Consider the following 14,648-nt stretch of genomic DNA (forward strand, 5'->3'; position numbering starts at 1 on the left):
CATAGCTGTCTGTCCAAAACTAATCAATAAAAAAATACTGGTACTAGGAGTCTGCTCATTTATTCATCCGTTTGTTTTTTTTTAAATTGAAGATACTGGTATCGCCATGACCAAGATAAAAATAACCCACAACAGATACCAGACTAAACTTGATACCTGTAGTAAATTGCCAGTATTTTTATTTGCAAATCTTAATGTAATTTATGTATAAAGTAGTTTTAGTTAAAACAAACATGTTTTAATGGTTCAGTAGTACTGTGTATATATACAGATTGAATACATACCAGGTGGAGGATGTAAATTTTCCTGGGCCACATTTGCAGGAATTTCTTCTTCCACTACAGGCTTTTCAGGCTCAAGCTGAGGCTCTAAAGGTTTTATTAGAAAACAGAGTGGATCAGCAACACTTCAGTTACCAGTATTTCAAGAATAAGCAGAATAAACAAAAACTAAACTAAACTAATGGCAATATAACAATTGTCTTGAAGACACTTATTTATTCTTATATTATTTAAAGCATTGTTTTGATGCCTTAACAAAAACGTTTCAGTTTTGTATATATTATTGCTAAATCACATTTACACCGCACAGAGATAAGTTCCAAGTCCAACACAGAAGCAATGCAGATGAAACTACACTGTCTTTATTCCCAGTCAGTATATGTCTCTCCATTTTTAGTATCCCTTACACCACTGGTCCCCCTCAAATTCTGTTGAAGATCCATCAGTGCTTTGTTTGTATTTATACTATATATTCAGTTTGCGATATGCAGATATTTCAGAGACAAAACTATACATTAAACTATTTGTCCCCTGTACCCAGCCCCTTCATGTATTGCAGTGCAAATACACTCGTGTTCTAGCAGTAATCAGGCCATGTGACCTATAGCAAAGGACCTACAGCAAAGGAACAAGGAGAATTGCGTATGTAGCAATACATTTTAAATATACATTTTAAATATTTCAAGAATTCTCAGCACAAAAGAATAAGGACCGTGTATGGTAATAAAGCTAATATGGAGGCGAAAACTGTTTTTAAAATACTGGTTAGCACTTAAAATGCTACAAACTGAGCACTGGCTCTCATCAGTATGACAGACTTTTTCATCCCTATATCAAGACACCTGCAGGCTTGTTCAAGAGCAGTGATACAGTCTGTTTTCCAGAAGGTAATGAACATAATTTATAAGCATTCAAATAAGTGAATTGAAATTTGCAGTTAAGTTTAAAATGAATCCAAGAAACGTAGCTCAATTTGTTCGGTTTTCCGTGTTAAGCTTACCGAATACCCCTCAGGTGTTCTTGACCCACAAAAATCTCTCTATTACAAGCACAAATGAGCGACAAACATTTTTAGAGAGCTGGTTAGAATGGAGAGAGATCATGAAAAGGGACTAAACTAGTAGTGTTGATGGGAAGGGTTTTTTTTCCGTCAGTGTATAACAGTTTGAATAAATGACCAATTCTGGATAAAAAACAAATTATGTAAACAAAGTATGAATTTACAGTGTTATTGTTACTGTAGTCATGTATAATGCAAAAATGAAATATTTGTCATGTGTTCTGTATATTAGCAAGTCTTTGTAATCACAACAAATTTTAGTGGAATGAAAATAATCCTAGTTTGAATTCAGTTCTTTCAACTCTAGTAGTACACAACTCTACTCAGTCATTCAGCACTGTTCGTAAAGTAATCATATTTAGGTTACCAATGAACTTGTGAGACAGATCATTAAAATCCTTAGCATATTTAATGAGACAATGATCCGTTCAGGGATACCAAGATATTTAGCAAGCAAGGGGTCAGAGTGAGAAAAAATGGGTAATAAAATCCCCACCTCCAGTCCTTTTGTAAATCTTCAGTTTCCATAATTTGTGTCGGTACTGAACTCAGACAGAACATGTGATAGACCTCAGATGTGCTGGCATGCAGTAATGTAATGGGCTGTTGATCAGTATAAAAATAGCTGTCATGTATAATATTAAATATTGTGAAGAAAAACATCTGTCTGTAATTTACATTTTCATATTACCTTCTTCTTCTTCTGGTAGCTGAACCGTCTCCTCTTCTCCTCCAGCGGATGTTGAGTCCAGAGGAATAGGTCTTTCTTTTAATCCTGCATTTATTTTAATTTGACATTGATCCATGAAGGCATTATGGAGTACAGGTGTAATTATTATACAGTCTAGGTGTAAATCATACTGGTAGTGTGAGGTGCATTACCTACTTTTTATGCACGAAATACTGCACACTATACAACACTTTGATTTGTTGTTGTCCTTTGGTAAAATAGATGGCGTATAATTGTACGTTTCTTGGGGATAGAAACATGTAGTAATTTGAGTTAAGAATAGAAGCAATATTTTAAACAGCATTTTTAGGCATGTGTAGTGCTTCCATAATTTAACAAAACTGTATATTCAAAAATGTCCCTGAAATAAGAACAATAAAATAAAATAACACATGACTGACTTTGGTTCACTTCTTTTGATATAATTTTAGTTTTTTTGGAAAGAAACTAAAGATATCCACCCTTTTCAATGTGAGAAATATGAAGTGTTAGTTACATGGGCAATATGTAAACGTGAAAACCAATTTGTCACACCACACATGTTTATTGTATAACTTAATCAATGTAATCATATTTACAATTTAAAAAAATAATTTCCCAGGAACAAGCGTTTGCTGGACCTGGACTGCTGCACTGTTGTCAATTACTTGTGAGCAGTAATGCTTTATCACTGCAGGATCAATAAGGCAGTGTTTTCATTCTTTTTTCCTAAACAACCTCTTGAACTGCATTTCCACAGACTGATTTTTAAGAATGAAGCACTTTAAAACAGCTGTATTTAAAAAGAAAAGGTATGCAAGTAACGCACATCTTCCCTTCCCTTTCAAGAGTAAGAATATGGGTGGCCCAGACAGGACTGAATGCTTTGCTATTGTGATGTGTTGGATAATCAAACTTTTGTACTGTACAGACATGTAATACAGGTTATTGATCATAATACAGTATATGAACAGCATGTTGAATTAACGTGTTACAAATGTACAAGCAAAGTGAAATTGAGTTAGGCAGTTTTAAAGTTACCAATTAACTTCTGTTATACCAACTAATTATATGCCAGAATTCATGAACAAGAAGATATGCTAAACCTGTGAAACATATGTGCTACTGAAGGTCAACAGCCTTCCAAGTCCTATCACAGTTGTTTGTCCGGTTCTCTATTTATAAAATCTCAAGTGTAAAATATTTAGACATCTTCACTAATGAACTATAGATTTCTACAGAATCCCCAAAGAGCTGGCAGAGTAAAACACAAACAACTTTTTAAAGTTACCAAAGAAAAATGACATCTGTAAAAATCCTGCGTGTTTATTCAAGACCAGTACACTTAGATGTTTCAAGAATTTACACATATGCCTTTTCCTCTAAACCATATCTGTAAGAACTGTACATATCTAGTCTATGGCCCAATGCATTATACAGCAGAATAAACAGTATAGTGAGGTAAAAGACCTGTGTGACCAAGAAAGTTACAACTTTGATATACTGATAACTTACAAAACAATAGGAGTTACAGTACCGTATTGGCAGAACTTGCACTGTATACTAATTTAAAATGAACTCAAAGCCATTATGCTACACTGTACACTACATGTTTTATATATTATTTTTTTACACATCATCTTCGCTTTTTTGGGGCAGCGTCGATAAGAGAAGCAACTACCAAGGCATCGCAGCTCTGAGTGTTGATTCTGTATCAGGTTCAATCTTCCATTCTCTATGCAGGTCAGGCAGTCTCGTCTCTACTTGCTTCTCGTTTTGCTTAAGGTCGTTTCATTTTTTATTTCCCTTCTTTTCATTTTCTGTGGGAGACTTTTTTGCCAGCAATTTGAGAATTTTTAGCAGATTTGTCATCTTTGTTCTTGGATTCTTTTGAACCTTTGTCTGCTTTTTCTTTTTTATTTGTGTCTTTAGTATTCCTATCAGGTTTCTTATTTGCATCTTTAGAGTTTTTATCGGATTTCTTTGTACCTTTAGAGTTCTTACTGGAAGGCTTCTTTTCCTTCTCCTTCTTCTCTGTGTCCTTATTCTTGTCTTCCTTATTGTCCTTTTTCTTGTCCTTATTCTTGTCCTTGTCCTTATTTTTGTTCTTGTCCTTATTCTGGTCCTTGTCCTTATTCTTATTCTTGTCCTTGTCCTTATTTTTGTTCTTGTCCTTATTCTGGTCTTTGTCCTTATTCTTGTCCTTGTCCTTGTCCTTGTCCTTATTCTTGTCCTTGTCCTTATTCTGGTCCTTGTCCTTATTTTTGTTCTTGTCCTTATTCTGGTCCTCGTCCTTATTTTTGTCCTTGTCCTTATTCTGGTCCTTGTCCTTATTTTTGTCCTTGTCCTTATTCTGATCCTTGTCCTTATTCTTGTCCTTCTCTTTCAGATTAGCTTTCTCTGTTCCCGCTTTCTCCTTGGTCTTGGCTTTTTCCTTTTTTACTGCCGCCTCCTTCCAGGATTTTTCTGCCTTAACTGCTTCCTTTTTCTCTGCCTTGTCTGCTTTTGCCTTCTCTATTTCTACCTTTTCTGGCTTGAGCTTTACCTTCTTTTTTGCCTCAACCTTCTCTCTTACTAGCCTCAGGTGTTCTTTTAACAGTTCTCTTAACTTTTTCCCAAGATTGTTTCTTGGTGGAGGAGGAGCTGAAGGTTTAAAAGGCAGCCATTACAAGAATTTCAAGTTCATAATTATCAAATCACCATCATCACTCCAAACCTTCACACAGCTTTACCCCAGCTGGCGAGCCATGAAATATATGTGATTATCATCAGCACAGCTCGGAAAGTGATTAAAAAGGAACGCGATTGCCAAGGGCACTGAGTAAATTCAATTCACCTTGAATAATTAATGTGGAGTTCAAATTGGGTTTACTTTTTAAGATGAAATGACAATTTATTTAGCAATGTTAAAATAATAATAATAATAATAATAATAATAATAATAATAATAAATAAATAATGACAATTAAGAGGCAGTTAACAGTTCATGAATATCCATTAAAATATATATTTTTAAAGTGGTATATGAAAAGGAGAGTCACCCAGGCAAAGAAGAAAATATCTAAAACATCCAAATGGGGTAAAGGTCTGCTGAAAAAATCATATATAGCAAAAGTCATTTCAGTAAAGCAAGTAGTGTTAGAGAAAAAAATAAACTGCACACAGTGATTGTTCTGAAATCAGGCTTTATTAGTATTATTACACGGCATCTATACAAAATGTGTTTATACACATTCCTCTACCATGCCAAACCTGCTCAAAACAGCATTCCAAAGCATCTAGGTCTTGAAGGCAAACAAAGTGAATCTTTAACACTAAGCAATTATTTTGCTCCCAAGACTTCAGTTTAAGAGTGGTTTCCCTGCCTCTTTAAAAAGGCACACATTACAGGTGTCGAAAACAACGAATGAAGGCCAACACATGCTTGTCCAATTCTTAGAAGCCGACTGATCTCAGAACTCGATCTATTCAGCTCTTATAGGGTGTCAATGACCATTAAGTGTTTCCGATCCAGTAGATTGACCTTTTTTTATTTGGAAATAACACATTACAGTACATACTATATACACAGGTCCCTATTTATAAAGCTCAGGTTTTATTTAAAAGGAGAAAAATCAAGAGTTTCTTACGACAACATACCCTAAATATGAGATTAGCTAAAATGTTTTGGTTTTTTTTGCACTTATTTTTATCCGTCAGTGTCTATACAATACAATTTCCCCATGTCATTTTAACCTTCCTGCTAGAATGTTACACTGAACATGATTCAAATAAACCAAGATGAATATCACAGTAATACTTAAACACATTTTAGAATGTTGGTAAATACTCATTTACACTATACAGTACTTCAAGACTTTAGAATATTGTTGATAGGTTTCATGACACCAAACTTTAAATTAATCAAAATAAAACACATCTGTACCATGCAAATCATGCTTATAAAATTCATCCCACACAGGCACTGCAGTCACTTTTCCTTCAATACAGTTAGAAAAGTGATATAGCAAGTTACCTTTCATTTTGACTTTTTTCTTAGCAACTCCTTCTGGCTTCTCGTCTGGTGTTTTTAAGAGAAAGCAGGTTACAAACTAGCAATATGGTTCATAATATCTGAGTATCAATAAGTGTTGCTGCATGGTTGGTTAACTTGAGTGAATTCTAGTCATTCCCAATGTGCAGAACCCAAAGGTGGAAATGAACAGTGTACCGATAAAACAGTCTTACTGAAATGAATTGCTGTACCACAACTTTACTGTAGATGCTGAATTAGGCTTATTTACTATAGAGGTTTTCTTTCTCCTGTTTTGGTTTTAACTTTGGAAATCCAAGTATTACTCCCTTTTTCATGTGAAATCAAATAAATTAGGGCCAGAATCAACTGTGAATCCCTGCAACCATTAAAAATAAAAAAGGACTGTTTATCTCTGATTTACATCAAACAAAGTTGTTGCCAAGGTTTTTTTTTTATTTATTTTTAAATCCAGATATTTGGGTAGGCCGGTTTAATTTCAAGAAACTAGTAATATCCACAGTAAATCATGTAAGGACTGTGTGTAATTGTAGAGTTTTTATATTTGTGTAAAAAAAAAAAAAAGCATAGGGCATAACATTTTTCCTAGCATTAAGAGAAAAATAGCAACACACATGAATTCACATTGGGATGAACAGGTCTAACGATCCATGATTTTACATGGATGATTAATTAATTAGGACACTTCTACATACTGACATAGGGTGACAACAACCACATCGGAAAGCCAAGAGAGCAAACACAGTATTTTCAGTACTTTTTGGACAAAGTACTGCACACAGACACACTGTTAAATAAACAAACAAAAATAAATAATACTGTAATTGACTGGGTTTACGAGCATACATTGCCCCTCAAGATGCTACAGGCAAATGCAAAAATGGAAAGCACTTTTCCCTTTTGTACTGGAATGTCAGGAAGGAAAAAAAGGATTCAAAACAAGGAAAATGAAGAAAACTGTACCACTACTACTTGTCTAATTTAAAGATATCGTGTTCAATTGTCGTTATACTGAACGAACTAAGCAGCAAATATTATTCATGTAATCTGAAACAGAAAAAACATTTGTAAATCACACTCATTTTACATGGCTTCTAATGAAAACAATGTGTTACAATAGTTTTAACGGGAACCAGTACTGTATTACTTACATAAAACTACCGTAGCAGCAGAATTAAACAAGGCAGAACACAACTCAGCCTGCATTTTGCTCCACCTCTATAGTAGCATGCCAACTACAAATTCAGTAAACTCAGATTGTCTCATCTGAATGGCAATCATAGTACAGTCTGAAGCAGGTTGGAAACTTTCTGTGGGCACTATACCAGGCCTTTTTACTACTAATAGACAAATATTTTGGTGGCCAGAATGTGCATCCTACAACTAGTAGAACTAAAAGAATGACTGTATTCTACAGTAGGTGGCCATTTGCCATATATGCTCTTTGTTGGTTGTACTTTACAAATATTTGACTGCTCACCTTCCACTAATACACATCACTAGTAATCCGTTCTTAAATAATCTAATGTTGAAGGCCGCCACAGATATTTGGGGTTCAGGTTGCGACTTTACAACACCTTGTATGCATGATTATAAAAAGCAGTGTCATGAATTGTAATTTCCGGGAATGGCAAACTGGTTGGTGTACAATTAGTGACCGTTATTAGTGAATTAAAATCACTGTTTATCAAGCTCATGCTTAGCAAGCCCTACACACTATACCTTACTACTGAGGCACAAAAGTTGAGCTGAATGGGTTCAAATGTCCATATTTTATGATTTTATGTTCATTTGTCATTTGTTTTTCCCAAAACAAATACTGTTTTGGGAAAACTCAAAAAATGTTTTCTTTTAATTGCTTTGGCTTCAATCAAAAGCAGCTGAATTGGTGTTTTACACTTGCAAGTAGAAAAAAAGCACACACACATTTAAATGCCAATAAATGTCTTTGTTTTAAATTAGTTTTGTTTTTTTTTCCAAACAGCAGACACGCATGCACAGACACGTTGCAGTTAGATGGCTTCTTCAGTGTGTATCAATATACTACAACTCAATGGTAAGCACCAACTATCCTCACCAAAATTTAATTATCTATTTTTCGTCCTGTAAAAAAATACATAACAGGAAATATGAAAGCACTGATAAGCATGTTCCATTTAAGCAGACTAACTGTATCTCTGCTGATTATATTCCAAGGGTCAAAAGCCCATAGTGGGCTATACTGAAAACAACAATTATGTAACAATTACTCAAGAGACTTATTTAATAGCTTCTTAAAAGACATTCGTTTCAGTGTGTTAGCCCTGTGAAGTCCACAATACAGCTCTAAAATGGATATTAGTACTACATGAAATGAAAGAAAGAAATATAATGACCATTTTATCCGAGTACGGATAACAATAATGAGGTATAAATATCTGCCAACTAATAGAACAGCAACATAACCTAAAGTTTTTAAATAAATAAATAACAATAATAATAATGGTGTTAAATACAGTAAACTATAGGAGGTGGCTTTTCTGTTTATACAGTATAGAGAGGACATGCACGATTGCAATAAATGAAACAAGGCCAACATACACACAGTTATATTTATGAGTCGCATTCAAAATTCTAAAGTTAGTATATACTTGTTTGTAAAAACAAAAATGCAGACAATAAATGCAAAGCAGTAAATACATAAAACTGGCTGCACACAAACGGATTACTCTAAATGTGTAAAATATTAATGTTCCCTACTGGAAACACCACCCAGAAGTCCCCAGGGGATAGCAGAATGGACTCTTTTCTCCTTATTTCTCAACATTACTTTAGTTTGCTTGACAGAAGCGAGCATCAGATTTCTTCTCCTTGAAGACAACAAGGGCTTATTCACGGAGCTAAGCAAGCCAACTAGGTCTTCTGGAAGTTTTTTAGTAGAGGGAGGAGGTTGGGCGGTTATTGGTTTTGTAAATCTAAAATCACACAAGTCTTTTTTCCCTGAACCCCTTCGTTCTGTGACGTACCAGCAACATCCTCTGCAGCTTCACTCTCTTCATCTTCTAGTATTTCAAAAGGAGTCATTACATCATACAGAAAGGTGAGGAAGCCATAAAACCAATCAGAGCCCTCCTCTGCTAAAATATTAAGGACTTCCTCAAGGGAATCCAAATTCACATTACTGCCATCTTTGCTCAGGCCTACATCAGAATAAAAAGGAAAGAGAAAAAAGATAAAGTGGTGATACAGGAAAGGATACAGGACAAACGTTCTAAGCCAGATATCAACGTTAGCATTTGTTTAAGAAAATGCAAGAGAAAGTAGAAAGGGATGACAATACACTGCAAGTGCTCTTCACAAAGAATGCCATGCCAAGTTCAATAAACAGAACTCTTGATCACGTGAATGCTTGTTTGCTATTTTTTTTTTTTTTTTTTTTTTTCTGAACCGCGCACCCTGATTATTTGGTAGGTGGCTATATGGCAAGCCACAAGTCCATGATTCAGAAATGCAGGGCAGGGCATTTTCACATATCACATACCAAGGTATTAAAGTATTAAAGTGAAACAGTATAAATTCATTGTCTGCTTCCCATTGAAAATTGCGAATCTTATTGCTTGGTAATGGAAATATTTATACAGTGTACAACTAACGTAGCTTTCTGAGTACAATTTACATATTCTTGAGGATGATGAAAAGGAGTGCGAGAAATGCATCAAAGCATGTTATTTATGATCTGTTTTTAATATCTGGCACGTTTCCTGGGAATGCGCAACACACTCAGGAGTGCTTGAACAATTCACCCACATAGTTCTAGTGTGCCCGCGTGTATGTCGCCAGAGCACAGCTGTGACAAAAGCAAGAGTAGACGCCACCGTACTTCGCGAGATCTTTAAAACACAGATTTTTTTTTTTTATGTTGTTTTTTTATTTAGTCTTTGAGAACAGCCATGTGATATGAAAAAGGAAAATCTTTAAAACTCATATCCGTATAATAACTGTAAAATTCAATAAGTTTGTGTTCTGAATTACATACTTGTGTCATGGAAATTTATTTGCCAAAATATACAGATTATATTTTACTCTGTTTTAAAATGTGAAAAAAGGACAGTATGAAGCTCTATTTAACCAGATTTGTATTTCTCATTAAATAATAAATATAAAACTGAAAAAAACCTTACTATATTTCAAAAGGGAAGTTTATTTAAAACTATTTTCAAACATATTTCGCAAAACAAAAACCAAAATCTAAATGCTCCATAGTGTGTTGCAGATTTTGAACTTGATCTGCTTTTTTTGCTATAAGGCAGACTTCTGTATACTGCTTGTTGCTATGCGAAGTATGCAGAGGAATATAGTGTGTTAAGAACCAATACTGGGGTCACTAAAACAGTGTGGGTTATTTATAGGAGCATGTAATGTAACAAACTCATTACAGGAATGAGAACGTGCATTACAAATCAGAGCCAATGGACCACATTTATCATGATGTTCACACCAAAATGCAACCTTCACCATTTTAATTAAGCAAAATAAAACTGTTAGGATAAAGTTACAAAACAAGCAAACTACTCAAAAAGTTATTCAAGAACTCAAATGCTATTTGATGCTGTAACATTTCAGTAGAACTTTTCCTTCATTTCTACTAAAATAAAAAAAGGCTTCATAATGACACTTAGAATGAAAAACAAATGCACAACACACCACGTGAACTCGCATGCTGCCAGTTTAACTAGGTTTTAGTTCCTTTAAACTGGAATTCAAATTTAGAGTGATGTACTCATGCACATCCAAAAAAGAAAAGCAATAAACTATATAAATTGGCTAAATGCAAGGCATGTAAACCATTTTTTTAATTTTATGTATTTATTTAATTTTGAAAAAGTCAGAACTAAACCAAAGTCAGTCATGCTAAAAAAAGAATTCTGGGAAAAAAATGTAACCCACTTTATCATATGAAAGAAAAGGTCAAAATGAAGCACTTGCCTAGCAATACTTTGGCATCCTCCACATCAAAGTCACCATCGCCATCGGCATCATAGACTCCGAGTTTACCTAATAAAAAGGAAAAAATATATAATAAGTCTATAGTAAAGGGTGTGCTATTCAGTCAGTTGTCCCCAGACTCAACCCTTTAAAAAATTAACCATCATTGATCATATTGGTATGAATACTGTACAGGTGTCACACAATCCTCCATTCTCAACAACCTTCTGCCCATAACTTGTAACATTCTCAATATTTACATTTCAGAGAGAGAGAGAGAGAGAGAGAGAGAGAGGAGAGAGAGAGGAGAGAGAGAGAGAGAGAGAGAGAGATTTTTTTCTTTTAATATGTTGGGACTCTATACATTTGTCAGCAGAAGGGTGCCCCACAAATCATGCTGTAAGGCACAGTTAGCAACGTACTGTATACTGCTTATTGCAATGTGAAGAAGGATGCAGAGGAATGTAGTGTTAAGAACCAATACTGGGGTCACTAAAAGAGTGTGCGCTATCCATAGGAGCATATAATACAACAAACTCATTACAGGAATGATACAAAGTGTGTGGAATGCGTGAAAGCACGTTTTACAGCAATCTGAGGCTATATCTGAATTACAGTACACAGTTAAAAGTGTAATATTCTAAAAACTATTTCACTGGGCTCCATTCAGAAAGCTTGATCTCCTGAATTTAAGGGGGAGGGTTATGAAGTTTTGCTTGCAGGTAGCTTTTGTAGACTGTTAAAAGAAACCGATTGTTTTATTATCTAATTTTATTTAGGACATCAAAAGAGAGAGACTGTGAAAAGCAAAAGTTTGTGAATAGGAGCAAATGGCCTACATTTATAATGGTGTTCACACCAAAATGCAATCTTCACTATTTTAAGAAAGTAAAATAAAACGGTTAGGCTAACGTTTTCTATTTTTGTCTAATTTCATGTTTTTCTTTGGTTTGGGCCTTTGGTTTGAAAATGTGGTCAAATACAGTAGCGCCTCCATCAGCTGGCTTCTTGTAGATGGTAAGGTTCACACGAACAACAAAACAAAGACAACCCCAGCAGACATTTTTTACACAGGCAAAAATAAATAAATGAGTCTCCTGCAGACCTAAGTTGTGTATGTTGAACTTTCAAAGAAAGAAAGAAAAAGGTCAAGTGCTCAAGTAGAAAATGGAAGAACTGTTTTTGGTAAAGTATTCATCTGCAATGTATAGCCTACCTTGTAATACCTCCGATATGTTATAACGGAAGTCCTTTGCTCTGGCTGCATGCACAATAATAAAACAATAAAAACACAAGATATTACATATTAGAGCACAGCAAACAACAGCATTAGTATCAAACAGCTCCACAAAACAAAACGTTTACATTACCAGGAATACCTAAAAATAAAAACATGATTTGTTAAGGTACTTTTGACTAAACATAATATTTACAGAAACACTAAATGCACAAGACATCCTTCATGTCCCACAATGGTAAAACAGACATATTTTATCCATACATATACAGTACATAAACATAATTTGAAGCTTTTTTTTTTTAATACTTACCAAGGACATCTTCATAATCTACCAGGTCAAACCAAACCACTGCAACTGAGGTCCATACTCCCAATAATGTGATTATCATAAACCACGTGAAGAATGAACTCCCCATCAGGCCTTCCCTTTTCTTCCCATTTTTGTTTCCTATGTTCTTCCCATCTTAAAAGAAATAAAAAAAGGTTTTGTTATTTATTTATTTATTTATTTATTTTAAACTAATAGTATCTGAATACTTTTTTTTTCTTTTTAAATTCTAAGTGTATTTACTTTGGCACATTTCACTGGAAAAAAAAAATGTAATGCCTTTGCACATACACTTATCGTTTATTTAACTGTTTAACAAGCTCTGCTATCGAGGCCCTAGCACTGTATATAACAATGACTGAATTGTTCTGAAGTCTATCCTTCCTAAACTAACTGACTTCTACATAAGCGTACTCATTTATTTTGTACATTAACATATTGCATTGAAATCTTAAATTGTTTGAATTTATATGGTAGCCAGCTGGCTTTACCAGCAAAGGTTATGCCATGGATGCCAGATGTAGGGCTACGGATTTGTCCACGAATCGCGGGATTAGCCATTGGGAACGGAAACAGGTATTTTGGGAATGAAATATTTTTTTCCTCCTCGCAACTCCAGTTTTCTCCTTTTTTTCCCTTGCTTATCAATTGGGAATCCACAATAACAAAGACAATATTTTAATGAAATCGAATATTCCATAAAATTAAAAAAGTGTCTTGTGTATAATAACTTACTGTCAAGAACATAATCTGTGTTGTTATTTCTGAGAATATGCATTTGTTTTAAATCAGTCCCAACTGTAGCTGTCTGTCTTGAGGAGCGAAACTAATAATAGTTAACATTACTACGCTGTCATGTGCCGCTGTTAAATCTTTTTCTATTTGAAATTGAAACAAACTCATAATCACATCAGGAACCTGGACTAATACTCATAACTTAATTGGATTTAAGTGCTGGGTAAAAGTACACAAAATAGAGTTTTCATGGTGAAGAATGAATTTCATGGTCCGTGTCACGTTTTTCATGGCCGTGAAATAGGTAGGGCCTTAGCGAACCCACTTGGGCAAAACGCTTCTCTGAGCACTCCGGTATGTGACGCATTTATATATAAGGCCTAAGACTAGGGTTGTAAAAAAGGGTACATTTTGACCTTCGAAGGTTCGGATCACGTTTTTCATGGCCGTGAAATAGGTAGGGCCTTAGCGAATCCACTTGGGCAAAACGTTCTCTGAGCACTCCGGTATGTGACGCATTTATATATAAGGCCTAAGACTAGGGTTGTAACAAAGGGTACATTTTGACCTTCGAAGGTTCGGATCACATTACCGAAGGATGGTTAGAATCTTCGCTAGTACCAATTTGCATAATTTACTGGTGACGTCACCATAGCTACTACAGTAGTATATATGATTGAAAATCCTATTATCTTACAGGTAATCCATAAAACATTAACATATAGTTTAAAAATATGTTATATAGAAAAGTATTCATCTTTTTATCAGTTAAATAAAATTCCACATTGTTTATGTACACGTAATTGATGCTGCTTGCGATACTCACACATATACAGTAGTGTTGGACGATAATGCAATTTTCTGTTCTCTATTATCGGCTGTAAATGATCATGATTAAATTGGCTGAATAAAATATATAACATTTCTTGTAGTGTGTCTTGTTATTGCTAACTTGTTTACAAAACTATGCTTTCCAGTTCATACAAGTTTAAATTAAAAAAATCTCAGCTGTTGAACAGTTTCACATTCCAAACACAGATCATATGTTGCTGTAATCCCGGTTGGGATTTTCATATCACAGCGCTTGCTAATTTATTTTTGAATATTTACTCCCCTGGGCCCATCCTAGTCTGTTGAAAATAAATGCTTACATTTTCTCCAAAACGTAAAATGGCTCAACAAAAAAACTTCAGTGTGGGTGAACATCTTTTTGGAAACTAGATAAAAATGAGAGGTTTCTGTCTTCTATCTTTCTGAAACACGTTTCTTGGACATGGTCTGCCTCTGTGCTTTGACC

The 14,648-nt window shown here is 34.6% G+C and overlaps 1 protein-coding gene across 8 annotated transcripts in view; it reads right to left on the reverse strand.

The window, feature by feature from the left end:
* The window catches only part of LOC117435698 (aspartyl/asparaginyl beta-hydroxylase-like), a 44,626-nt gene that overhangs the window by 17,106 nt on the left and 12,872 nt on the right, over nucleotides 1-14,648 (reverse strand). For 5 of the 8 annotated variants that reach the window (XM_059018118.1, XM_034059055.3, XM_034059058.3 and 2 more), the window contains exons 2-6: nucleotides 12,599-12,751; nucleotides 12,265-12,309; nucleotides 11,049-11,117; nucleotides 2,033-2,116; nucleotides 285-368 (exon numbers count right to left, since the gene is read on the reverse strand). In XM_059018118.1, coding sequence (XP_058874101.1) covers nucleotides 285-368; nucleotides 2,033-2,116; nucleotides 11,049-11,117; nucleotides 12,265-12,309; nucleotides 12,599-12,704 — 388 coding nt within the window. In that variant the 5' untranslated portion in view covers nucleotides 12,705-12,751. Of the gene's footprint in view, nucleotides 1-284; nucleotides 369-2,032; nucleotides 2,117-3,360; nucleotides 4,694-6,065; nucleotides 6,111-9,088; nucleotides 9,263-11,048; nucleotides 11,118-12,264; nucleotides 12,310-12,598; nucleotides 12,752-14,648 lie in introns of those variants that run through there. The other 3 variants (XM_059018127.1, XM_059018135.1, XM_034059059.3) reach the window with 3 other exon arrangements.

This window comes from Acipenser ruthenus, chromosome 3 (assembly GCF_902713425.1).
Source record: "Acipenser ruthenus chromosome 3, fAciRut3.2 maternal haplotype, whole genome shotgun sequence".
In the NCBI taxonomy this organism is placed as follows: Eukaryota; Metazoa; Chordata; class Actinopteri; order Acipenseriformes; family Acipenseridae; genus Acipenser; species Acipenser ruthenus.